At 38.9% G+C, this 26,961-nt stretch overlaps 1 protein-coding gene across 4 annotated transcripts in view; it reads left to right on the top strand.

Moving 5' to 3' along the window:
• Positions 1 to 26,961, top strand: part of ATF2 (activating transcription factor 2) — a 1,040,579-nt gene that overhangs the window by 986,573 nt on the left and 27,045 nt on the right. For 3 of the 4 annotated variants that reach the window (XM_044075568.1, XM_044075567.1, XM_044075570.1), the window contains one exon: positions 12,410 to 12,515. In XM_044075568.1, coding sequence (XP_043931503.1) covers positions 12,410 to 12,515 — 106 coding nt within the window. Of the gene's footprint in view, positions 1 to 12,409; positions 12,524 to 26,961 lie in introns of those variants that run through there. The other variant, XM_044075569.1, reaches the window with a different exon arrangement.

Here is a 26,961-nt window from a genome sequence, read left to right as displayed (position 1 = left end):
TGCAAAGAGACCACCTAAAAGAGCTTGGAGAGTCTCTTCAGGGTACGGTAGCTGAAGGAGCTTCAGACACGGTTGCATCCCAGCTTGCTACCATTAATTCCATAGTTAACTCATCAGTGCGTCTCATCTCATATGCAGCTGATGGAATGAGTAGGACAGCGGGTACAGGAATTGCTCTCAGGAGACACTCTTGGATGCGCTTATGTTCCTTTGCGGAGCCCTTTAAGTCATCCTTTGTCAACACCCCTTTTGATGGCTCATCTCTTTTTGGGCCCAAAGTTAAGGAAACTTTGACCAGGTGTGTTGTTTATGCCAGGGTGTGGACATTTATTTTTTCTTATTCCAAGCATTGTCTCTTCAGGGCTCAGCCTCTTTCTGATTATGTGGAAGCTCTGAAGGGCTTGGTGCCCAAAACCTGATGATCTTGGATTTAGTATATTTGATTTGCATGGGGTGTGGGGTTGCTGTTTATGTTCTTTTTTTTTTTTTTAAGTAATATTTACATGCGCTGAGAAGCAGCCTCATTGCATGCAAACTAGGAAGTCAACATTTTTATTTTAGATGCAGAGTGGCTACCTTCAGGATGTCAACATTCTTGTTTTTGTTGATCAATTGAAGGTAAATCATATAGATGTATATCTACAGTGGATATAAAAAGTGATATATAAAAAAAATGAGACCACAATAAATCATTTTTTTTCAAAACTTTTCCCACCTTTAATGTGACCTGTACAGTTCAATTAAAAAATAAATCTGTTAGGGGAAAAATAAAAAAAATGAAAAGCATACAATAAGCTGGATGCATAAGTGTGCACACCCTTAAACTAATACTTTGTTGAAGCACCTTTTGATTTAATTACAGAATTCAGTCTTCCATCAATTAAAGAGACTCTGATTAACCCCAAATAAAGTTCAGCTGTCCTAGTAGGTGGGAAAAGTTTTGAAATGATTTATTGTAATCTCATTTTTTATATCACAAAAACCTGTCATTTTAACAGAGGTGTGTACACTTTTTATATCCACTGTATATCTTATATATATATATATATGGTGCTTACATGTTATGGTGTTCCTGGCTGGCGCATATTCATCTTCCATGTTGCCAGAGGGTGGATAACCAAGCCAAAAAGAAAGGAAAGACGTGCTCAGCTTTTAGGGTTGTTGATTTAATTTATGACCTTCTGCAGTCTGTAAAACTTTAAAATCCAAAGTATAGTTTTCAACTTCTGGCAAAGTTTTTTTTGAAGTATGTATGTTTTTTTTTTTTAATTTAATTATTTAATTATTTAGGTTCATAGGTGTGTACTAGGCTAATTGCCCTGGGGCCTTTACAAGCCTAACCCATAGAAGTGCCCTGGCATTGACTGGAGTGATCCCTGGGGTGAACTTTCTATTACCCATCCATTCATCAAGATTTCACTTGAAGAGGGCTAGTGAGGTGCTCTGCTTGACATGTATGGGAAGTCTATTCCAGAGCATGGCTAGTCTCTGGGTTATGAACCTGTCCCTCCAGCATGTTCTGTTGATTGTGTTAATGACGTTGAGGTCTCTGGAGTGTGTGGTGCAGAGGGATTGGGATTTCTTTAGATGTAGTATTTCTAACAGAGCTGGGTTAGACATGGCTTTGTAAGTCAAGCAGAGATCGCCTCTTAGTAGACGATATGAGACAGAGAATAACTGGAGTTTTTTTTAGTCTGTCCATGTAGGACATGTGTTTATGGCCTAGGGTCCTCATTGTGAGGTACTTTTGCGGCCTCTCCAACTGTTGCAGGTGTCTAGTGAGGTACATGCCAAATGGGGCATTATACTCTATGATTGGTCTAATGAGGGAAGAGTAGAAAGAAATGATGACCTCTTTCTTCCTGGATGCAAAACCCTTGGTAATGAGATGTGCCACATAGAAGAACGTTCTGACCACAGTGGCAATGTGGTTGAAGGAGAAGTTGCTGTCAACCTGTGTCCTCAGATCTCTTATAACTCCTTCAGTGTTCAGTGGGCTACCATCGATGTGGTAATTAATGAGAACTGAGATTTTCACAAAGAGGATGACTACGCATTTTTTGGCATTAACCTTAAGGCCATGGTTTTGACACCAGTCATTGGTTTCAGTGAGGCCTTTCTGTAGGATGTCTGCACTCTGCATTACTTGGGGAGCTAATAATGGCTCCTAGCTTGCAGTCTTCTGTGAATTTGTTCAGCCAGAGTCCCCCCATATTGGCCTGGACTTCTGAGATGTAGATGCCAAACAGGAGAGGACCCAGGACCGATTCCTGTGGGACTCCACTCGTGACTGGTCGGCAGTCTGACTTGGAGTCCCCTACTTTCACACTGTGGGTTCTATCTGTGAGCCAATTTGCAGCCCACCTAATGATATAGGGTTTGATCCCCAGTTTGTTGGCACTGAATCTGTCGACCAGTATGTTGGCAATATCTATTGACTTAGTATAGGAGGTACCATTGTGAGGTAACTCAGAGCAAATCTGGGTATTGCCATGGAGATCCTTGATGTAACTATAGAAGGCTTTGTTGTTGTTTTTAGTGTCTGCTGCAATTCTGCCTTCATAGCTGGCTTTGGAGGTTTTGATGTAGGATCTCAACTTTTTGTTGAGGCTAATAAGGGAATTTTTCCATTCTTGGGACTTCACCTTTTTCTGCAACAGTTTCTTCCTTCTGTTGAAAAGTTTGTTAATGGCAGGTGACCACCAGACTGGCTTCCGTTTTTTGGAGGAGAACATCTTGGTTCTGTTGATTATGGCTAGTTCCATGCATTTATGTATGTTTTCATACAGTGCATTGGTGTATGATTCGGCAGTCATGCATCTATTTTCCATTGGCATGGGTGCCGTGAAGTTAGCCACCTCTGTTTTTAGGAGTCCAAAGTCAGCTTTGAAGAAGTTTTTCATGGTGGATACCTTTGCAGGGGGGTGTGGGTGAGATGTGGATTTCCATGGTGATTAGTTTGTAGTCGGATCTAACCAGGGAGAAGTTGAGCAATGGTTGCCCATGTTAGTAATAACCAGGTCAAGGATGTTGCTTCCTCTAGTGGGGGTAGGAATGAGCTGGTCCAGGGCATCGGAACTGATGAATTCCAGGAAGCGTTGGACCAGTGCATTGGTGCATGAGTAGTTTTCCCAGTTGATGGAGGGGTAGTTGAAGTCACCTAGTATGAGAGTGTTGGGTTGGATATTAATAGTTTCCAGGGTGCTTAGAAATGTGGAGTGAGAGTCTTGGAACATGGTTGGGGACCTGTAGCAGGCTATGACCTGAATCGCTGTCTTACCCAGTGTTAGTTGCACCTGGAGTGTCACAGATGCATTATGCTGGGCTACTAGTCTGGAGGTGTGCGTATCCTTTATGAATATGGAGACACCACCACCTTTGGAGCTTCAGTCCATGTTCTGCGGCCAAAAGGTGTGGAATGAGTTATAGCCTGGTAGCGCAGGGGTGCTTTCTGCTGCTTTAAACCAGGTCTCTGTTACAGCATAAATGTCGATGTTCTCCATTTTGAGGAGTGCTTTGAGCGAGTGCATCTTGAGATTTAGACTTCTAGCATTGAGCAGCATAACCTTCAGATTGCATTTATTTATAGCTGTTACGGTGGTAATTTGGTCTTTGGAACACCACCTAAAAAAGGCACTGTAGGGGTGGCAAGAGCCTTAGCCAGTACCCAGAAACCCAGGGATGACAGATGCAGGCCATCTCTGGCAAAGCATCTATGTCTGTCAATCATGTCATCCCAAGCATTCTTTGGAAAAAGCTTTTCAAGATGTGCCTGACTGTATTTTAAAAGAATTAAAACTATTTTCTATTGATATTGAATGATATCATATTTATAAGATGTAGTATTATTTCCAAAAAAAAAATAAATAAATAACTTAAAACAGAGCAAACCCTGAATTATAACCATCAACTAACCTTACACAGAAAATGAGTTATTTTAAGGCAGATCTGAAGAAGACTTATGAAAACAGTGCAGAATATGCTTAAAAGTAATTTTCCAATGATAGCTTATTAGTATTCAAAATGTGTGTGCTGATTAGTCACCCATAGTGCCTGTTATAAATCTAGCATATACCAATAGAAAAAAGTCTGGTCGCACTTAGTATATGCTATGGAAGTATATGTTTTTAGTGCCCAAAATTTTGTCTCATATTTTAGGTCTGTCCCTCACAAATCACTGAGGAGTGAAGTTACTAAATAATGACACGCATTTCAGTTTCAGAATTCGTATCCTTCAGGTAATACATGATAGCATAAATCCTGTTATTCTAGCATCTTTTCTAAGTGTATAACAGCAACATTTGCAATAGGCTGCTTTGCCCCCCTGTTATTTAAGGCTTTATGACCATTCTTGAGCTAAGAGGTCGAGAGGTGTGTATGGAGGACAGAGAAATACAAGGAAAATCAGGTACTTCTGGCAAAACTAAAGAAACGTATTGATTTTCCTTGTCTTTTTGCCCTTTTTCTCTTGTACTTCCAAACTGTCTGGATTTTATTTATTTATTTATTTTCAAAAAAAAAAAAAAAAAAAAAAAAAAAAAAAAAAAAAAAAAGCAGTGGAGATCTTCCTTTCTCTTTTGCTTGTTTTCAACAGCACTGATGTTCTGTGCAAGCGTGGGAATGTAGGTCCCCATATGCATGTGCAGTACATCAACAAAGGTGGAAGAATGAGAAAGCAACGTGGAGGAACACAACAGCGCTATTATACAAAGACGTTATTTAAGAAAAGTAAGCAATTTTTTCTTAAATAATGTCATTGTATGATAGCAATAGCCAACTCATGGGTGTGGGTATATTGAGGATTTACAAATGGCTGGCTTTGTTTAATCACTCGGGCATCACCCTCATGATCAAACCACACCAGCCATGGATAAATCCTCAGTATATCCGCACCCATGAGTTGGTTATTGCTTAAAGCAACCGTGGTTTACCATTTTTCAAGTTTTACTGGTAAAAGGGTCATAATCAAATATAAATTATAATGAAATGTAATGCTTGATTGTATTGGGAAAATGATAATTTCAGGCACAAACCCAACTGTGTGTAAACATGTAAGCTCTCTTGTGTTAACATTTGGACTGTAAATGCTTAAATGAATAACTGAGATAGGGACTCGGTGTGGACCCACCCAGACTCCACCTCCAGCCCACTGGAGGACATTCCCCAAGAGGCAGATCTGGCAGATAATTCAACCCTTTGCCAGCAAATATGTTTGTTTGTTTGTTTGTCTTTTTGGCTTTTCCCGGTTAGGGGTCGCCACAGCGGAACTCCGGTCCGCTAATGATTGGCAGTCGATTTTTATGGTGCAGAGTTGCCAGCCCAATGCCCAACCTTCAGCGAAGGCACGCCCATTCACGCATGTCTTTCGGAGGCCAGTCGACCGCAGGGAGGACATGCAGACTCCACACAGAAGGTACTCCAGACGAGAATCGAACAGGAGAACCTCTTGCTGTAAAGCAACAATGCTACCGCAAACTCTACAATTGCATGACTGTATATTTTACACAAAGCACTGCTCAATTGCTATAATGAGAACGATAACACTACAATAAAAAGGATTTTATTTAAATGATCTATGCCTGAGATTTATTCTTCAAAAAGAACTTTGCCAGAAGTTGATAAATCATACTTTGGATTTTAAAATTATATATATATATTGGCATGAAAGCTCTGAGAGGCTTGATGCTCAGACCTGTCTTTTCAAGCAGCCCAACTCGAGCTGCATAATGGTTTGAGCACGTGGAACCTGGCTGGCTGTTATGTCTTTGGTAGGATATAATTCATATAGCTAAGGCTACTGCAGCAGTGATCATTTGAACATCTAATGTCATGGTAAGTTTACTAATACAACTGTACTTTCCCAAAGTAATACCGATAGATTTCTGCATGTGATACTATAACTTTTGAGTGACTTAATGGAGGGTCATTGTAAAAGTAAATATTCATACCCTCATGCTCCCTGTTTGGGGGAATGGTTGCTTTTATACAGTTTCATACAAGTTATAACAGGGATAACCACTGATATATTTAATTTGTTATTCTGAAATTAATCATTAATTTATGGGCATGCTATACATTTGTCGGCCACAAGCACGTTTCCTTGCACAGGTATCCACGTTCAAGAATTGAAGAAAGTATATGCCACCACTGGTTTTATACTGGATTCTCATGTCACTTCTGTCTATATGTTTGCTGGCTTGAGACCAGTGTTGGTCTTCTCAGTAATTTAAGAAAGCTTTAGCTGGAATGGCTGGCCCATCACAGTCTAGCTGATTAGTAAACCCAAATGGTGTGATTTACTGTTGCAGATCTGCTATTATGCTGAGTATCTCAACAAGAGCAGTAACTTAATTGGCACACCTGGGCAGTCCCCCAGAATGGCACCCCTTCAAAATAAGTTGAAGAGCACAAATGAAAAACACTTCTTTTCATCTATCCAAATATATGATCTCAGTTCATTTTTGGCACACTTTGTTAATTGCAGTTAAATGCATTTTCACAGACCAGATAATTTAAAAGAATAAAGCACTGACAAATGAGTGTATAAATAGCTTAGGTAAAGAAACCACTTGCAAATGGAGGTTACAATAGCTGCAGTCTTGAATAGCTCAGTATTTTGTTTATTAAAACTTTATTAATGGTATTCCTGTCTCATTATATATTCCTCTCTTATTACATTTGTTTAAGTTGGCCATTTTGTGGTCTGTATCTCTGTTTATTTAAGTTTGTAGTGTCCTCCTGCTGAAAAGGTGGAATAAGAATAAATAAAACTAGAAAAATAGCAAAGCTAGTACAGTTTTCTTACATAATTTGCCTTCATACGTCTCTGAATGTTTTATTTATAAGTCACTTAAATAATAGCTTCCAATGGTGTTTCTGCTGACGAAGCAGTTAAAGAAGCATAAAGCCATCAGCATTTTAATCAAGCAAGACACCCATATCCCTCTGTTCACCACCTATTCCAGAATGGTTTCCTTGTCTCCAGAATGTGCCATGTTGTAAGCTCTTGCAGCACCTGCTTAGGATCCTGACTTTTTTCTTTATTATTGATTTTGCTTTCTTCTTGGCTCACTTAATAGAACACAGTAACATAGTGCATTCCCACGATGCAGTAAAAACTAAATGTCTGTTTTGTTTTCCTGTTAAGGGGTACACACAAAAATACATCATATGCAATTGGTGCCATAATGTTAGTTTCCCTGTGTAGCGTTTTTGTGTAAATTGTTAAAATCCGTTTGCAGTAAGTAATGCCCATAATCTCATTGTGACTAATCAAGCCTGATGTTACAGATGATTTGCAGAGGCTTGACTTTTGTTGTTTACCTCAGATGTTGCCGAATTATTTCAATGCTTTCTGAGAATTGGCAGACTAGCTACATACTATAGTAAAAACTTATTAAGCAAACATACTTTGAATGCTGTTTATTTTCATTTACCAGGTACATTGTTTTTCACAAGTTGGTCATTTCCTGTTGGCGAGTTTAGTATGTGCAAGAACTGTTATTTTTCCAATGGAAATTTGTTTTACTAGAGAGCTAGTGTGTGAAATCTGAAGTTCTTATTAATGCAACTACCACTTGGGCATGCAGGCAGCATTTAGTAAGGTATTTATTACTGCTAAAAATCTCACGTCGCTTTAGATGTTAGGGAAAGCAGTACAACTGTAATGGACAGTAAGACCATACTTGCAAATTTAAAACTATCTAAAGCTTCAAATGCTAATTTGTGTTCATTAATAAAACAGATTTATGAAAAACATTATATAGAACAAGAAACCTTGGGCCATTTGGAAAAAGAAATAACTGAGTGAGATAGATTTTTGAAAGGTACAAAAAAAGAAATATGGACATGAGAAAGACAGAGAGATCTGATATGGTACAGTATTTATGCAAAGGAGAAATCCAAATTAATTAATAAAAAAATAGCTCCAGAGAGATTCGAAGAAAAATATAGGCAGAGCCACCCAGATATGGAATATTTCACAATAAAGAATAAGATCACAAAGGGGGAGCGTAGAACTGCAGATTAGTAAAGTAGAAGTTAAAAAATAGAAGCTGAAGTTCTGGAATACCTGAAAAGTGAAGGATTTACTGTAGAAAGTCTAACACAGGTTATGTCATAGCATGATGGAACAATGAGTCCTGCAAGTAAGGAGAAACAGGAGGAGCAGGAGACATCTGAAGAAATATGGACATGGGAAAGAAAAAGAGATTTAATATGGTGCAATATTTATACAAAGTAGAAAGCAAAACTAATCAATACAAAAAAAAAAAGCAGCACCAAAGATATTTGAAGAAAAATACAGGCAAAGGCATCCAGATATGGAAAATTTTACAGTACAAAAAATAAGAAAATAACGGGGGAGAGTAGAAAAGAGGATTATTAATGGCGACGTTAAAGAAATTGAAACTGAAGATATGGATTACCTGCAAAGTGAAAGATTTAGTGTAGAAACTCTAACTCTAATAACATCGCAGCATGATAGAATAATGAATCCCCAAATTTAAGGAGAAACCAGTGGAGTGGGAAGCATGTGATGAATTGCCATATGAAGATACTTTGGAGCCTTCAGTAAGAAAAAAGTTCAGCTGGAGTTGTACAGCAAGGGAAGGAACAGAAAAATGTAGCAACTCTGGCGCAGTCAATGTTGTGGAGTTATAGGCTGGTGAGTTCCCATATGAAAGAACAACAGATGACACAGGGTGAAGCTGAAGACAATGTGGCATAGGAAGATTTTCTGGAACTTTCTGTAGAATGCCCTCAGGAAATGGAGAACAAAGAATGTGCTCTTACTTTATTAGAAAATGATCTAAGGGAAGAATTGCTTGATTTAGTAGAGATGGATAGACATACTAAGATCAATGAAAAAAATAGACTACAGAAAGTCGATAAGATCCAAAATGTTTGAAGTTTGATAAAAACAAATGAATAGCGTAATCATGCGATATAACAGAAGTTAATAGGATATATTACTGTGCAGCCAAATTAATAACAGATAAGATCTTACTACAAAAACATAGCGCAGTAAGGGAAAGGAAGGGAGGGAATCAAATGCCGTCATGGAAGTATCGAGTAGAGAAAACTATAAAGCAATTAAGACAAAAAATGTCACTGTTAGAAGAGTACAGAAGAGGGAACAGATCAACAAAAATACTTAGAAAGGTAGACGTGATAAAAGCAATGCGCAGTATTAGAGCAGATCGGGTTCTATTGTACACTATTGCAAATAACAAACTAAAGATATCAGCACAGGCAGGAAAAACTTAGAAGATAAACAGATAAATATAAAGGAAAAGTGCAACATTCATTGATGACCCAAAAAGTTTTATAGAGAACTGGGAAACAAGGCAAAAGGCTAGAAACAACACCAAAAAAATAAGAAATAGATACATTTTCCAGAAGTATCTATTAAGATCCTGTTGAACATAATAAAGATATCGATTTGACAGAAGAAGTAAAAAAAGAATATGACATTCAGATGTACAAGATGGGGATGAAGTAACGCCCAGAGAAACTGAAACAAAATTAAGGAAAAGCTCCTAATTGGAAAACCCCAGGTCCAGATGCAGTACGTAATGTTTGGCTAAAAGTATTAATATCTTTACATGAAGATTTAGCCATGAGTAAGAACTGTTTGTATGCACACGCCAAACAGATGTCACCCTGGTTAACAGGAAAAATGATACTCCTCTTTAAGTGCAAAACTGCAAGATACCGTAAAAACTACTGACAATAACTTGCCTTCTAGCGATGTGTAAACTATGCACTGGAATGGATGCTGACAGAGTTTATAGTCATTTAGAAGAAAACTCAATCATGGCAATAGAACAAAAAGATAACAAAAGAAATTCATATGAAACAAAGGATCATTTGTTGTTAAATAAAATCATAAAGGACAATTATAAAAAGGGGAAGAATCTAAGTATGGCATGGATAGACTACAAAAATCATTTGACTGCATCCTACATTCATGAACAAAAGAGTGCTTACAAATGTATAAGATACACCCTACAGTGATCAATTACATTTCAGTGACCATGAAACAGTGGCAAATCACTTTCCATCTAAGCCATGATAAAGGGCAAATTATTATCCCAGGGATAAAAATTCAAAGAGGGATATTCCTGGGTGACTCTTTGTCACCACTGCTCTTTTTTCTTGCCCTTAACCCATTAAGCTGTCTACTTAATAGATTAGCTCATGGCTATAATTTGGCTGCCAGAAAACAACAAAGTGTAAAGACTTGTATAGTTCATTAGATGAGAAACTGGAAGCACAACTTAAGATGGTCAAAACTTTATCAGGTATAAAAATGTCATTTGGTCTTGATAAATTTGCAAAAGCAAACTTTAAAGCAGGAAAGCTGCAGCACTAAGAAAATATCAATCTGGGACAGAAATGTGATATAAAAGAACTTGAGCAAGAGGGAGTGTATACATATTTGGGAATTGCTGAAGAACAATAAAACATGAATAATTGTGATAAAAACTTAGTAAGGAATATTTTAGAAGACTAAAATTAATACTGAAAACAGCTGACATCTAAAAACAAAGTCCAAGCTACAAACCAGTTTGCTCTTCCTGATCTAACAGTTTTTGGGGTGATTGACTGGCCCCAAAAAGTATTGGATCAGTTAAACAGGAAAACAAAAAAAATGCTTCATGATTATCAAATGATTTATAAAAAATTGTGTATACCAAGATTATATATTCCCTGTACTGAAGGAGGTATGGGCCTCTCAAAATTGATTACATGAATAGATCTGCAATCTTAGGACTGCATACATATTTGCTGACCTCACAAGATCCAAACATTAGCAGAAGCATATCACTGTTAAGTGGGAATGGAAATCAGATTAGAAGTAGATAAAAATCAGGCAGCAACTGAATGTGTCAAAGAAAAGAAAAGAAAGAATATAAGGTGAAGGATTACATGAGAAGGCAAGAAATGTGGAAAATCCATAAATATAGTTGCAAGTACAGAAAACTCCTGGAACAACCTCAAGTCGATCAGGACTTAACGCAGGAATGATTAAGGTGAGGAGAATTTAAACCAAAAGATGAAAGGTTAGTATTAGTGGCCCAGGATAGCGGACTTCTTACACAGTGGTTTACAAAGTCCCTTGAACGTGACAGAGAAACAGACAAATGCAGGTTTTGTAAAACAGAATTGGAAACATTCACATATCTTGTTGATAGGTGTGAGACACTAATGGCAGAAGGCCTGTGTACTGAAAAGCATAATAATGTGGCAAGAATGTTGCATTGGAGATTGTGCAAACATTATAATAATGTAACTGAAAAACATAGGAAACATGAGCCACAAAGCATTATAGAAAATGATGAAGTTTATATCACACAGGATTACCCATTACTAACAGTTCAAAAAATAGATGTTCGAAAACCAGTTGTAGTAGTCCAGGAAAAGAAGACAAAAGTAGCATTGATGACTGAAATTGCTACACCCAGTGATTACACTGTCCTACGTACAGAGAAACACAAAGTCATACATTACCAGGATTTACAGGCAGAAATTGAGGGCAATGTTGAAGAAGGATACCCAGTCACTTCTAATACTAGTAGGAACAATGAGTCTCATCAAAAAGAATTTGCAGTCGTATTTAGATATGTTGCCGACACATGTAACTGTATGAATTGCAGGAGTCAGTGCTGGGCACTTTACGAATGCTGCAAAGAGTGCTTTGGCTAACATCAAAGATTGAAACAATACTAATTTAATGAACTTTAATCATACTTTGACTTAAGAGTGGGGTCCATTCCCGTCATGGTATTAGAAACCCAAAAGTCTTGGAGAAATTAAAAAGGGGGAAACGTTTCATGTCTACAGTTGTGTGTGTGGGGGGGCCTGGCTTAAATTAAATTGATTGCATTGAAGACATGAGGCCCCTAAAGTGGACAGTGCACACGTCCTGCTGGCCTTCTCTTTGCTGTATTGTGACAGTATGTTGTACATCTAGACAGTGTGAAAATTTCTCTGGAATCCTTACTAATATTATTTCATTCACTAATTCAAACACCAGATATCACAGTAGTTATTTTCAGTTTATTTGTTCCTGCATCTGCATCTTTCTCGAGGATGCAAAATAAATTCTATACATTCCAGTAATGTTAAAAAAGAAAGTTGTTGATTTAAATGCTTGCTGTGTAACACTAAGAAAGCAATGATGCATTTCTAAAATGTACATAGTAAAACACTTTTTGTCATACTTTTAAATTAAGTCTCGGAATGCTGAAGTTGGCTAAGACTTGGTGCTCACTGAAGGCATGTTCGATTCATATTATTTGTATCATACATAGAATTGTACAAGAGTGATAGAACTTCAGAATAATTCTTTGACATTCTTGTATGACTAGAAATTTTGTGACTGTTATTTTCTCTGTCCTCCTAGAATGAAGTCACCCTGCTGAGAAATGAAGTGGCTCAGCTGAAACAGCTTCTCCTGGCTCATAAAGATTGCCCTGTAACTGCCATGCAGAAGAAATCTGGCTATCACAGTGAGTAATGTTCTTCACCAATAACTTTAGGGTGCAGAAATGAAATACTACCCACACAGACCAAGCTAACTATGAGGGAGAGATTTACTTCACATTAAACATAAAGTTCCTTCAAGGTTATTACAGAGAGCTGAAGGTAGATCCATTTTTTAATTAAACAGTGATTAATACTGAATTGAAGCGTAAGTCACTGCATCTAGACTGATTTCTTATACATTTTTAAGTATTATTTTATAAGGATTTGTTTAATTGAAATGTTGATTGTTTTAAAACCTAATATTTTTTCTTAACTATATGTAGCAGCTATTTGCACACTTCAGTAAAGAAATGTGTTGTTATTTTGCTTATATTGCATAAAGCTGTCAGGTTTCACTGAAATAAGTTTTATTATCATTTGCAAAAACAAGGTGCTTTGGCACTTATATATACAAGCTTCCCAAGTCTTTATGGTTAGAACTTGTTTTCTGAACTTTTGTCTTATGCTTGTATAATGTTTGGCTCATTATGTAGGTCTTAATTGAGAACCTTTGTATGCATTCTTAACTTTTTATTTTCTTTGGAGAACTCAGTACAGAAAACATAGCTGCTTAGAGAGTAAGTGCGTCAGAGTTGTTTGTAAAACTAAGATGGCATCTAATTAATTGCACTCTTAAGATGGGGTCTTGTTGACCCATCAACAGCACTTTAATCAAGCACTGCCCAATCAACAAGAACAAAACGAGTTTCACCAACAGCGTAGTTTTCTTTTTTCTCCACTGTTGTGTAACTTCATAGGTATATTTAAATTCGAGGTGGCTCCCCCCACATGGGGTGTGCAGGAATGCAAAAATACTTAACTCTGAGGTTTGGCAAAACTCATTTTACTCTTCCTATTGATCAGACAGCACTCTATTAAAATTCTGTTGATGGGGCAACATGTATCCCTTAGGACATTTACAGGTGACCACTTTTTTTGTACTTATTGTAATCTTCATATGGTGTAATTGAAGTAATGAGTCTTCTCCTGCATACCTCACTGCCCTGGTTCTTGTGGTGGAAACCTTTGTAGGGGTAGGGAATAACAAAAGTTATAGGCAGCCAGTTTTAAAGTTAATTGGTTTAATGTTTATGTCCACATCAGAGTCAGCATTGTTCTGCTGAAGTTTTCTACCTTCTCATCTTTGGTGAAAGGAAAAGAAATACTGTACAAGTATTTTGCCGAGTTTTTTAGTAGGACGCATCTACAGGAGTGCAGTATTGACTAGACACACTGACTGCATATCTCTAGCGAATCTGTGTATTTTCTTGTGGCAGCTATAACCACTGTACTGTAGCACGAGTACCATAACTAATAAAAACATTGAATTAAGTGCTGCATTTCTCTTACACTAACCAGTAGATGCACTGCAGGTTAAATTTGCAGGACATTAGAATTTTCATTGTTCACATAGGCAGTTGTAGGTGCTAATTGAACTGTGTCTGGCTAATATTTTTATTTTTTTAGTATAACAACATCTTGTTGGGGTTAAATTTGACTGTAACACAAAACATTATCATAAATGATGTGATACTGTGGCAGGAGTTATCTTTTTGTTGTTTTTTGTCAGCATTTTAAAGGTTAATTGTAGCTATCTTGCTTCTGACTATTGTGTTTGATACGCTCATACACAGCAGAACCAGCTGCTGCTGTAGTATAAATGACCAATTTTCTTTGTCGCACACACATTTGTAACAAATAACAGAACTGAGAATGCATTAGACACCACTCATAATATATAACCCGCAGCTTTCATTTTATGACTTAATGATATTTCAGGATATTTGTAAATGTTTAGATTGTTTCTGCCATATGTATCCACTTTATTTTAATTTACCAGTGTCAGTAATTCAGGAGAATAAAGGAACATTTCATATTTCATAGTAGCTATTTCTCAGGTGATTCCTATAATACTAAATGGCTACCAGCTTTGCTTATAGCCATTATAAGCAGTTTCATAAGGAGCAATATTTTTTAATTTAAGATATTCAAAAGATTCAGCCTTTCTGTCTTTATGTACATCTGTGCATTGCACTCATTTACATACTGTGCATATGTATACTTGTGTACAGGAAAAGAAAGTGTGTGTGTGTGTGTGTGTGTGTGTTCTTTGTATGTATCCATTTTTTTTTCTACAGCATTAATTTTAAATTGGAGCCCTTTGAACTACTTTTACTGTAACTGTCTTCTGCCTTCTTTATTACCTTAGTTTGCTGTTCCTAGTGCTCTTATTCTGAGCTTATTACTGCTTGTTAGTAGCTTGATTAAATTTGTCTGCTGTATTAAGTGTCTTAGTTTTGGTTTTAGCACTAGTGCTTCAGGCCAGTTATTTTATATTTAGGTTTTTTTGCAGACAAACTCTCATCAAACCCTGCTCTCCCTAAGTCCACCAGGTATTCAGAGCACTATGTCTGGACAATTCCCATCATTTTCCCCTGACAGTCTGGTCGACATGGGCATACTGAGACAGTGTAGCAACTGCCTCATGTTCATGGACAGTCCCCTTCCCCTAGCACATAATTCTTCTACTTGTGAGAGATGCATCTACATCAGTAAGCTGGAATCCATGCTCTCACCACAGTCAGTACTCCTGACAAAGAGGAGACTGCCAGTACAAGCACCACACCACCCACATCACAGAGCCACACACCCACCTATGCAGGGGTCCTCAACAAAAACTTACCTAAACAACAGAGACCCCTGAAACACACTCACAAACATTCCACACACAATGCCAATCACATTGCACAAAGTAGTCAACACACCAGTGTCTCACAAACACAGCCCAGTAGGCATATAAATAAACAAATGCAGCCCATAAGGCATAACAATAAACTAAACATACTAGTCACTGGTGACTCAGTAGTGAGACACACTGCTGTCCCCCTCACCAGGCTCAACAAGGAGAAGGTCACAGTCAGCTGTTTGTCAGGCTCTAGAATCCACCACATCACGCACACACTTAAGTCTCTCCACAACAGGTACAAATATGACTCTGCCATTGTCTATGTTGGTGTGAATGATTTGAGATGTACCTCCCTGTACCATTTGAAGAGAGACATGCTTGAGCTCTCAGAATATGCGCTCCAGGGAGGTGTGACCCTAGCCCTGAGCAGCATCCTACCTTCACCAAGAATGATGCCACAATACCAACAAAAAATGATTGACTTCAACAATTGGCTTAGTTTCTGGTTTCTTTCCAAGGGGATCCATCATCTGTCTGCCTGGGATGACATGGTTGACAGGACTCGCTACTTTGCCAGAGATCGCCTCCACCTGTCACCCCTGGGGTTCCGGATCTTGGCCAAGGCTCTTTCCTCCCCCATTGTGCCTTTTTTAGGCAATGTCCCAAAGACAAGTCTTCCAACATAAAAGATCTGTCAAAAAGCAAATTGAAGGTCATGCTGCTCAATGCTAGGAGCCTTAGTCTGAAAATGCACTCACTGGAGGCTCTCCTCACACTGGAAGTTGCCAATGTCTGTGCAGTCATGGTAACTTGGTTCAGGGCTGCGAAGAGCACTCCTGTCATTCCACACTTTCTGACCCCAAAATTAGGTTGGAAAGACTAAGGGTGGTGGAGTCTCTATCTTCATTAAAGACAGGCACAGCTCCAGACTGGTTTACCAGCATGATACACTGGAATTACTCCAGGTGCAACTGACAGTTGACAAGACACCCACCCAAGTTATAGCCAGCTATAGACCCCCCTCCATGTCTCAGGACACCCACTCCTCCTCCTTGACTCCATCAAGCTATCCCCTAACACCCTGATCCGTGGTGACTTCAACTACCCCACCATAGACTGGGTGAACTATTCCTCCACTAATGCACTCACCCAATGATTCCTTGACTTCATCAGCTCTACAGCTAGTCTCATCCCCCATATGGGAAGATAACATACTGGACTTGGTTCTCACCAACATGGGTAATCACTGCACCACTCCCATAGTATGTTCTTCCCTGGTGAGATCAGATCATCAGTCTGTCTCATTTGAAGTTTCTATCCCACCCAACCACTTCCCAATCATAACCAGGCTAAAAACATCTCAAAAGCTGACTACAGCCTCCTAAAGGAGGGTATCAGCAGCTTCACACCACCACCCCCCTCAGAGGATGCAGACAACTGTCTATGCAGAATTTTACATTTCTTTGTCTTTAATTGTTTAGTCTTTGCTGGTCATGTGATTATTTGAAATTCTATAACTACTAAGTTCAGATTAACTTAATTGTTTTGTTGAAGTTCAGTATACACTTGAACAAAAGCGCTTAACGAATTGTTTGTGGTGAATAAAAGTATTTTCTGTGGAATTGTGCTGTGACTTCGTTCATTGTTTTGTGGCTTGCTGTGGTTACTGGTCTGGAACATTTTTGGATGCTGAAGAGTACACCACTGCAGTATACAAGCACCTGTACAACTGTATGGACTCACCCATACCCAACAGAACTAAAACCTGCTCCTCAAGGAAACACAAACCTGTCTGGTGGACATCCTGTATCTACAGGCTTTACGACAAAAGGAATAAACTGTTGTCCAAGGGTAAAAAGGAACAAATTCCAAATCTGAAAATCTCCCTCCTATGCCTCAACAAGCAAATTAGATCACAAGTGAGAAACTCCAAAGCCAATTATGAGTTGAAACTAGTCTCCGAAACAAAGGGAAACCACAAGTCCTTCATCAGTTACGTTAGGAACCTCCTTGGCAAAGCCCAAGTTTGTTCTGAATTAGTACTTAATGGTACCACTTACACTGATGCTGCCGACTTAGCCAGCCTACTAGCTGATAGGTTCAGTGCAAACTTCACCCCCTTATCACCCCCCAAAGGCCCAGTCGACATCCCCGATACTTGTCCAGTACCTCACATCTCCATAGATCAAATGTTAAAGGCCCTATCCAAGGCAAAGAACACAGCTTCTATGGGACCTGATAATATCCGAGGCTGTATTCTGTACAATCTCCAGCTAGAACTAGCTTCGCCACTGAGCACCTTATTCAACCACAGCCTAATTACAGGCTTCATTCCAGCAGAGTGGAGAACCGCCATTGTCATCCCCTTGCACAAAGGTGGTGCCACTACTGACCTGGGAAACTATTGCCCCATTAGTTTGACAAGTCTGATCTGTAAAGCCATGAGCGTATTATTATGGATCTCATAAACAAGGACATAGGCGATCTCCAGACACTCGACCCCACCCAATTCGGATTCGTCAGGGGCAGATCTTGCCTATTGAACCTAATTGACTTCTTTGAGACTGTCACCAAGGCCCTGGATGAGGAAAAGTTAGTACATACAGCTTACCTTGACCTGGCCAAGACCTTTGACACAATTCCCCACTCAGGAATCATTAAAAAGCTAACACAAACTGGCTCATAAATAGGACCCATAAGGTCAAAATAGGCACCACCACTTCCGACAGCAGACCTGTCACTAGTGGTGTTCCCCAAGGATCTTTCCTGGGACCCCTACTGTTTGGCATCTACTTCCCAGAGGTCCAGGCAAAGACCAAGGGCCTGTGGCTGACCAAGTTTGCGGAAGACTGTAAGTTGGGTGCCGTCATTGACTCCCTAAATGACATTAACATATTGCAAGAGGGTCTCACAGATACAAATAATTGGTGCCAAAATCATGACCTTAAGTTAAACACAAAAAATGTAATATCATACCATTCAGCAAAAACAGAACCCCTACTGATTACCACATCAACGACAACCCCCTAAGCACACAAATCGTGGTGAGACACCTGGGTATTGAGGTTGACAACGATCTCACCTTCGACCATCATGTGGCGGCAGTGGTCAGAAAAGCCTTTTACTTGGTTCATCTCATAAGTAAAGGGATTGCATCCAGAAAAAACGAGGTTATTACCTCTCTGTACTCCTCTCTTAGCAGACCTATAATTGCGTATAATGCCCCATTTGGTATGTACCTCTCCAAACACCTGCACCAACTGGAAAGGCCACAGAAATACCTCACAAAGAGAATCCATGGCTTTCAACACCTGTCTTATGTGGACAGGCTCAAATCATTATCACTTTACTAGGTATCATACAGATCGTTCAGAGGTGATCTGTGTCTCGCCTACAAGGCAATATCGGACCCTGCCCTACTAGAGATGCTCCATATCCGTTAGTCTCCTCACACTTTACCCGCTTGGTAGGTCTAAATCTAATATGCGACATCAACAAAACCTGCTGGAGAAACAGGTTTGTCTCCCAGAGGCTGCTCCGTCTCTGGAATAGACTTCTCATACATGTCAAACAGTTTACCTCACTGACCCTCTTCACATGTAACCTTGATGAGTGGCTGGGAAACCATAGATTTGTCCCAGGGGTTCCACCTTTGTCCCTCATTGCCAGGGGTGACAGCTGCTGACTGAGGTTTCTTTTTTCAGGATAAAGTCTTGGCTAGGCTTGTAAGGGCCCCAGGGCCATTAGCCTAGTAACCTCTTATGATCCTATGAACAATATGGGAGGCTGTGCATTCACAGCAAGTTACAGTTTGCAGAAGTATTTCTGATGTGTATTAACAATATTTGTTACATAAATAAGTCCATAATATCTTTGTTTTGACTGCCTGCTCTCATTTATATAGTACAGTACTGGCTAGTTTGTAAAATAATGCTCAGTTTAAGCATATCATGATAAAAGGAGGGAGTGCAAGTGGAGATGATTTAGTAATCCAAGCTGAAAAAAAGAGTACACTGTTATTTTTTTTTGTTCACCCACCTGTTGCCCATTAGTACCCCTCTGTTCCCCTTGAGCTGTTATGACAGAGCGGTGAAACCACCGTAACTGTCACATTGCAGGAACAGACTGCCAGGAGTTTTGGTTTTGTGTTATCTTTTGTGCCTCTCTCCATAGCCATCACTACTTAGGCAATGTGGTGTCATCAGACTTTTACAATACACTTGTTCTTTATGAATAGCTACTGTACCATTATTTTTAAGTAGTCTGCCTGGTACCACCCAGTAAGGGTTACATGACAGTCACAGCAGCAGATAAAAATACAGAAGTCTCACATTCTCCTCCTGGAAAAAGGTAAGCTCACCCTCTGTAGTTCACTTTTCCTCTCAGCTATTTCTTTTATCACCCAAGTTACTAGTCAGTCCCAGGTCACCAGTTCAGTCTTCACACCATTAATCAGCGTATGCAGCTAAGCTTCTTAATAATTACAGACGTTATCGATAAAAAAATAATGTTTCTGATCTTGATTTCATTTCTCAGGAAGCTAAAAAATGGCTTAGCAGTTATTACATGCACACAGCAGATTTTGAACAAGTAGTCTGCAGAATTAGGTTGAGAACACAACTGTGTTTTAACAGAATTTCTTCTTTAGAAACTCCATATATAACTGCTTTTTGGTATTTTTCCTTAGATTTTTTTGTGTGAACACTAAACAATAATGAGTAATTCAGGATCTTATTTTGGCAAGATCACTGTAAGAGTAAGTCATAACACTGGATTTATTTTAACTAGCCGAGTTGTGTTGGCCTGGCTATTTCTGCAGTAGCACATTTCTTTCCTGCAAGGGCTGTTGCTGGTTTCAAGATGTGTGGCTGATACTAGTGGTGTGAGGATCCCCTATGTAAATAACATGGATCTGTGCCCTCTTACGTTCTCCTCACTTTACAGAATCCATTGATCACTTGGTTGTTTTTGCAAAACTGAGTCTTTTAGTCATGTATTGATACCTTCGCCTCTAAGACTTGATGGATACATTGGAAAGTCATTATCAGATATGTTAAAAAGTTTGTACCTCTACCAACCTGGCAGTAAACTGCATTGCCCATATAGTAAGCTGCTGAAGCTCAGTATTAGGGCAGATGCAAGAGACTATGCAAAATTTAGTAGAGGTGAATGTTAGAGATAAGCAGGCTAAAGTAAACCCCACTTCTGACGAAATAGGTTTTCAAATTTTAAGTTGTACCAGTGACACAGTCATACCTCTCAACCTCTTTGCACAAGAATCAAGGGCAAAGCCAAAAATAATGGGAGAGGGTTACAAAGGTCCAAAAAGGGACAGATGTTAAATATTTCTCATATAAACTTAGACAATTCATATAATAACATGCATTTTTTGAAGGATATGAAGCCTGATACTGAAATGTGTGCCATTATTTAGTAACCGCATAAATACATTAATTCTGCCATATGTGCATGTGTGTATGTTTATGCTTATTTGCAAAACCCTTCGCTGGTATGTGTTAATATGGTATATGGATTTCGAAGACCCCTGCTGCTTGTATTTGATCAGAATATTGCAGAGAACTGAAGAATATTTGAGCAAGAGTACAATATTTTTATACAAACAGTTAGCTTATGCAGATAGAGATGCACGCAGAAAGGCATTCATTTTGTTAAACCTAGCAGGGTCAGAGGCCATAGAAAGAGAGCATTCATTTGTGTATGCACCAACAGTATATGAAGGAGAAGGGAAGACCCTGAGTGTTTGAAGTGCAAGTCTGGAGAAGTGTGTAACCCCCCAGATGAATGTTACATTAGAGAGGCATTTGTTTTACACAAGAGATCAGAAACCAGGGGAAACATTTGCAGCTTATATAACTGACTTGAGAAACGGAGACAAAACGTGTCGGTTTGGTGATTTAAAATATGAGCTGATAAAGGACAGGCTTGCTTGTGGTATTAACAGTGCTGCTGTGAGAAAGATTTTACTTTGTGACAGTGATTTAACATTGAGCAAGGCCATAGAGATTTGTCAAATCCATGAGGTGACAGAGGGAAACGCACAAGTATGCTTGCAAGTGACAAGAGCATGGTTTCACTTGGCTCTGTAGCACATGCAGATAGTATGCAACACGTGGCAAACAAGATCAGGCCTAAGCATGTGGCAGCTACAGGGTTTCCAAAGAAGGCGCAAGGTTTTCTAGAAAGTTCCAAGAAAGGTGCAAGCTCCAGCGCCAGCTCAGTGCACTATAAACATGAATCAGCAAAACCCAAATCTAGCTTTATTGTTAACTGTTGCAATTGTGGTGAAAATCATAAGTCTAAAAGAGAGAAGTGCTTTGCATTTGGTCAACAATGTCGCAAGTGTAAAAAATGGAACCATTTCCAAAAGTTTTGCAGATCAAGTAAGCCTCACACAGTTGTAAAGAAAGGTCGCACAAAAAAAGCAAGTTGATCAAGTAGAGCCGAAGCAGTCAGCTTTCTATGTAGATGGTGTTATCAGTGCTTGGCGAAAGAGTTGATGCAGTGAACCTATTAACAAGAAGTGAAGTGGTTTGTACTGTCAGTATTAATGGAAGATCCACAGAGCTCAAAGTAGACACTGGTTCAAAGTGTAATGTTATATCAGCAGACACATTTGCTAGAGTGTGAACTAACAAATAACTCAATGTAACCAATAGTGCAAGACTTGTTGCTTATGGAAATGAAGACATTCAAACCGAAGGTTCAGTGATACTTTCATGTTATTTGGCCGAGAATTGTTATAACTTATTATTCAACATAGTCTGAAGACCAGTGCAATCTTTATTGGGTCTCAACTCAAAGATAGTTTAAAATGAATCTGCTTTCTTTTGCTAAAGAAGTTCATCACATACGTGCATTTCCAAGTTCTAATTTTTCAGAAGCCATTTTCTCAGAGTATGCTGATGTTTTCAATGACAAGTTAGGCAAACTTCCAGTTGTGTATTCCATGAGGTTAGACCCAGAGGTCACTCCAGTAGTGAGACCAGAAGAAGAGTTCCGATAGCTATGCAAGATAAAGGCTCAGTTGGATAAAATGGTGCAGCAAGGTGTGATTTGTCCAGTGACAGAACCAACTGAATGTGGTAGCCGCTCACAAAAATAGGCTCAGATGAAATCAGGATATGCATTGACCCAGGAGATTTGAACAAAGCATTAAAAAGACCGTTATCATCCAATGCGCACAGTCGAAGAGGTTGCAGCTCTAATACCGAATGCCACTGTATTTTCTGTATTGGATGCAAAGACTTTGTTTTGGCAAGTGATGCTGGATCGCAGATCCTCATTTCTAGTTACTTTTGGTACTCCGCTTGGCAGATACAGATTCCTAAGGATGCCAATTGGAATAAATTCTGCAAGTGAAGTTTTTCAGCATGCAATGGAACAAATTTTGTCGGGTTATCCCTGTGCCATAATAGTAGACAGTCTATTGGTTGGAGGCAATGGAGAAGCAGAGCATGACAGAAATCTCAAGAAAGTTCTAGACAGAGCACGTAAAGTAAAATTGAAGCTCAATCCTCTGAAGTGCAAATTTAGACTTCCAGAAGTTATGTACATAGGTCATTTGTTTATGAGTACAGGCTTGAGACCAGACCCGACTAAACAAGCGGCTATTCTTGAAATGTCAGCGCCAGATAATGTGCAGGCTTTACAGCGTTTTCTGGGTATGGTCAACTATTTAGGTACATTTATACCAGACCTCAGTGATTTGACAGCAACTTTAAGAGAGCTCACACACAAAAATGTTGCATGATCATGGTTGGAACAGCACCAGAAGACATTTGAAGTACTCAAGCAGAAAATTGCCACCCCACCTACATTACGATGCTATGATGTGAACAAACCAGTTACTGTTTCCTGTGATGCTTCATAATTTGTTCTAGGTGCATTTATACTTCAAGAGGGCAGATCAGTAGCCTGTGCATCTAGAACACTAACCCAAACTGAGATGCAGTATGCCCAAATTGAGAAGGAACTTTTGGCAATAGTATTTGCATGCTCCAAATTTCGTGATTATATTTAAAGTTGAGCTATTCAGATTGAAACTGATCATCAACCTCTAGTTACTATTCTAAAGAAGCCTATGGATTCTGCTCCAGTGAGATTACAAAGAATGATGCTCAGATTTCAAAAGTACAATTTCAGAATGGTCTACACTAAAGACAAATTGCTCTATCTGGTTGGTACCTTATCCAGATCACCTCAGAGTTACAACAGAACAGCTTAACGCAGAAACCTTTGACTTTGATGTGGTATCAGTGCGGAACTTTTCCACCACCAGACTTGATGAGTTAAGAAATCACACTCTGACTGATCCAATTTTGCAGAAGCTCAATCACTATATTAATGTCACATGGCCGTCAAAGCAATCTAGCATATCACCTGAAGTGCAAATGTATTTTCCTTAGAGAGATGAATTGTTGCTGGAAGATGGCATTATTTTCAAAGGTCCTAAAATTGTTGTTCCTGTTTCCTTACAACAAGAATATATCCAGATTTTGCATCGTGGTCACCCAGGGTCCACATCCACTAAGAGAAGAGCAAGAAAGACAGTATTTTGACCTTCATTACCAAAAGACATTGATAGAGTTCTTTCTTCTTGTTCAGTATGCATTAGTACTAGATCACATTTGCAAAGAGAACCACTTCAGCTAAGTCCAATTCCTGAGCTACCTTGGTCTACTGTAGCAACTGATATCTTTGAGTGGAACAATCAACACTACTTAGTTCTGGTAGACTGTTATTTGAATTGGTTTGGGATTGATCTACTACCTAACCTAACATCAGCTGCTGTTATTAGTACGTTGAAACGTCATTTCTCAGTTCATGGTAGTCCACACAAACTTTTTTCTGACAATGGTACTCAATTTACTAGCCTGTTGTTTCAGAAATTTGAAAAAGAATGGGACTCTGTACGTGTCACTAGTAGTCCTGAATATCCTCAGTCCAGTGGTCTAGCATGCAGTACAGAGTGCAAAGCAATTACTCAAAAGGTCAAAGCGTGACAGTACCGATGTATTCTTGAATTTGCTTAATCTCAGAAACATACCCCGTGATGATATTCTTGGCTCACCTGCTCAAAGACTACTTTCCAGGCAAACTAGAACTAGACTACCTATTTATTCAAGTTTGTTGCAGCCTAAGTCCAAGAACACTAAAACCATCAAGGCTTAGTTGTTTAAGAAGCGTAATATCCAGAAATCTAGTTACGACAGATCAAGCAGATTACTTTGTCCGTTGAGGGAAGGAGAGACAGTGCAAATCCAGACAACAAAAGGTTTTGATTGAATAGGACAGATTACAAGCATCTGTGCCGAGCCGAGCTCTTACTTGGTAAATTCCGAAGGTATTGAGTATAGGAGGAATCACAAACATCTTCTTCCTGTACTAGAACCATCATCATCATTGCAATCACAACATTGTTTCTGTGATGGGGACTCTAAATCAAAGAGCGAGTCAGACACTGTTTCCAGACCAGAATGTGTTTAAAATTCTGACTCCATTCCCGAAAGTGATTCGAACATTCTACAGGTCAACCATTTTACAGAAACTGTTCCAGTTGCTAAAACTAATTCCTAGTTTTATATCACATGAGATGGACGAGTATCTAAGCCAAGTGTGAAATACGCAGCAACGTAGACTTGATTGTACATTCATGTCTATTTAGTGTTGTACAATGCATGACTAAGGGTTTCCTGTGATTTGTGCATGCCAACAGCCCCATAACAATTGCATGATCTATGTCTCGAAGAGGGAGGATGTAGATTATAGTGTAAAGCGTGTGCTGAAGCATGCTAGGCTGTACATGCACATATAAATCCCAGGCTCATGCAATCCCTAGTGCCATCTTGAAGAAGTAGCCAGAGAGAGAGCATGCATGATCACAGTTGTTAATTTGTATACAAGTTATGTAAGCTAGAGTTAGTAAGTCTTTATAGTAATGTGTTTGTATGAAGTAAAGGTGCTTGAACAGAACCCATGAAGACTCTTTTTTTCATGTCCTACACACGAAAGTGACACCAGGTCTTCAAGTTATATACTGATTTGAGTAAATCACTGCTTTCTGTTTCTTCAAATAAGAACATATAATGTTTTAAATTTTCCAGTCTATTTTTAAGGACTGCAAAAGTGAATTGTTATGCATAATTTAATAACACTTGGAAACAGATATTTAATGGAGGGTGAATTTAACCGAAGCAGGTGCTGACTTACTAACACAAGTAAAGCTAATTCACTGTATACTGCGATTCTGAAGCCTGAATTCTCATATTATAAACTTGTTCTATTTTTCCCTCCTATATATATATATATATATATATATATATGTGTGTGTGTGTGTGTGTGTATGTATATCTATGTATGTATTTGTGTTTTGGGAGGTAGATTTAAACTGGTGCAAGTGCTGTGGTCAAGGCAGCAATAAACAAGAACTCTTATAGCATTAATACAAGAAAAGACAGTTAGGCAATGCACCTAGGTGTATAGGTAAGCTTATAACTAAAGCAGTGTATCATGCAAAATATAATAAGAGAAGCAAGGTTAGAAAGCTGGATAATATTCTGAAAAAAAAACTCAATAAAAGTTAATTATGTAATAAAGTCAGCAGCAAAAGACAAAATACTTTGGTAAACTGCAGTGCTCACAGCATGCAAAACGTAAAGCACAATGCCATTAAGTAGTGTGCCCTAACACATACTGATTCCTCCATCCAGGATGCCTTTGCTGTTGCCACCAGGATGACCACAGTAGCCTTAACAAACATAGTAGTCTGGACCTTTAGTCCAGGAATAGGTTTTTACTAAATGTCTTTAGAAAAGCCTCCCCTTCTTCCTGTCTTTTAGTCTTTATCAGAGACTTCTATCTTTTGTCTTTCTCATTTATACATTTAGTCCCATGATATCCTGAAATTTCACACTGGTGGGTAGATCCTCCCACTTCATGGGAACCATCCTTAACAGGCACTTTTGAGTATGATGATAGTACAGAAAAGTGTAAATAACTTTTGTCTAAAGTATTTTTTTCTGCAAAGGATTCAAAATTTGGATGAGAGAAGAACAATTATACCAAGGATAGCCATGTGCAGTGACAGGGTTCTTGTCATAACATACTGCTGTGCTTAACACTGCTGTATCTCATGCATTTCTCCTGCAGCTGCTAGAAAAGCATCAGGCACACAACTGCTTAAATATCCACCCTCCACTGTCCACTAGGGTACTGTAAGTGTTGCTGAAATCCACCCCCACTCAACCCCTAGGAAGGGCAACTGGTGTTGGTTGACTCTTTCATTTCATTCCTCGCCCCTCCCCTGGCTCTGCTTCTCAAACCCAGGCCAGAGTACCTGTGTCACAGCATCAAATTCTTTGCTATTTGCCTGTTTACCACAAAGCCAGTCAGTCCTCCTCTCTTATTCTGTGTATTTAGTGATTTATCTGTCTGCATTTTGTAACTGACATGCCCCGTCTCAGCTGTAGTAGTCCCTCTTTAGCAGGGTCCTTAGAAGAAAAGCTCAAAGTATAGAGTTTTATTGTTGTTGTTGAGATGATACATCAATGAAAAGTGTAGTAAGATTACAAACTGAGAGAACAAAAATTAAGCAGAATTAAAATCATACAAAATCAGTACTTGTATGACATAGACACGCATAGTAGGAGTCATAATAAGATAATGTAAAAATTGGAACTTTAAGTCCATCATTGGGTCTGGATAAAGATAATTTGTCAAAGATT

Source organism: Protopterus annectens, chromosome 6.part1 (assembly GCF_019279795.1).
Source record: "Protopterus annectens isolate FY-2018-M chromosome 6.part1, PAN1.0, whole genome shotgun sequence".
Classification (NCBI taxonomy): domain Eukaryota; kingdom Metazoa; phylum Chordata; order Ceratodontiformes; family Protopteridae; genus Protopterus; species Protopterus annectens.
The sequence above is the reverse complement of the archived record's forward strand: the minus strand, read 5'-3'. Positions and strand labels throughout refer to the sequence as shown.